At 39.8% G+C, this 1,072-nt stretch overlaps 1 protein-coding gene across 1 annotated transcript in view; it reads right to left on the reverse strand.

Annotated features, from left to right (window-relative positions):
- Positions 1 to 1,072, reverse strand: part of Fam76a (family with sequence similarity 76, member A) — a 73,267-nt gene that overhangs the window by 48,138 nt on the left and 24,057 nt on the right. The window contains exon 4 of the mRNA XM_013032240.1: positions 750 to 902. Coding sequence (XP_012887694.1) covers positions 750 to 902 — 153 coding nt within the window. The remainder of the gene's footprint in view (positions 1 to 749; positions 903 to 1,072) is intronic.

A 1,072-nucleotide genomic window follows, 5' to 3' on the forward strand; every position in this document is an offset into this window, starting at 1 on the left:
ATAAGAGTCTCACAGACTTTCTTGCCCAGGCTGGCTTTGAACTGAGATCCTCAGATCTCAGCCTCCTGAGTAGCTAGGATTACAGGCGTGAGCCACCAGCGCCCGGCTCACAAGATTACTTCTACTTAAGGTGTTTTCTGGTTATTTTTTTAAGTACTGGGGATTAAACGCAAGATCTTGTCCCTTCTTAAAACTTCAGCAATGCTCCTAGTCCTAAAAGTTTATTTACTAGAATAGCATCTCTTAATTTCTACCCTAAGATTGGATTAGAAAGATTATGTGATTTAAGGCTAAAATGAGCAAAAGGTTATTGAGACCCCCAGCTCAACAAATAAGCTGGGTATGGTGGTGCATACCTGTGGTTTTTAGCTTGGTGGGTGGCAGTAGATAGTGATTCAGGCCAGCTCAAGGAAAAGCTCAAGAGTCTATCTAAAAAATAATCTAAAAAGGAAAAACAAGCTGGCTCACACCTATAATCCTTGCTATTCAGGAGGATAAGATCTGAGGATCTCAGACACCCCAGACAGTAAAGTCTGTGAGACTCTTATTTCCAATTAATTGCCCCCCCTCAAAAAAAACAAACAAACAGAAGACGGGCTGTAGCTAAGTGATAATCTTGAGAAAAAAGCTCAGGGACAGAACCTAGGACCCTAGTTCAAACCTGGTTCAAATCTCAGGAACCCTTCCCATCATCCCCCCACACCCCGCCACACACATAAAGTTAAAACAAGAAAGATGCAGAGCCTTACCTTCTTTCTATCGTCTTTCCTGTCAAACGCACACTGCTGCTTGCACTGTTCACAAGAATATGGTGGTCCATACTTCTTCTCTGAATTTGTGCAGCGCTGGCATTTATTGCCAATAAATGCTGCAATTATGTTGCAGTACTGACAAGGTTTGGGCTTAAAGGAGAAGAAAAGAAGAATAGAGTAAGTATGTTATAAAATATTCTTTAAAGCAGTAATTTCTTCTAGTTTATGAGTCAAAGAAAAAAATGTACTCCTGAATTCCCAATATCATAAATTTGTTTCTGTATTGATCAAATGGAGCCCAATTCTTTTTTTTTTTTTTG

This window comes from Dipodomys ordii, unplaced genomic scaffold (genome assembly GCF_000151885.1).
Source record: "Dipodomys ordii isolate 6190 unplaced genomic scaffold, Dord_2.0 Scaffold6, whole genome shotgun sequence".
Classification (NCBI taxonomy): Eukaryota; Metazoa; Chordata; class Mammalia; order Rodentia; family Heteromyidae; genus Dipodomys; species Dipodomys ordii.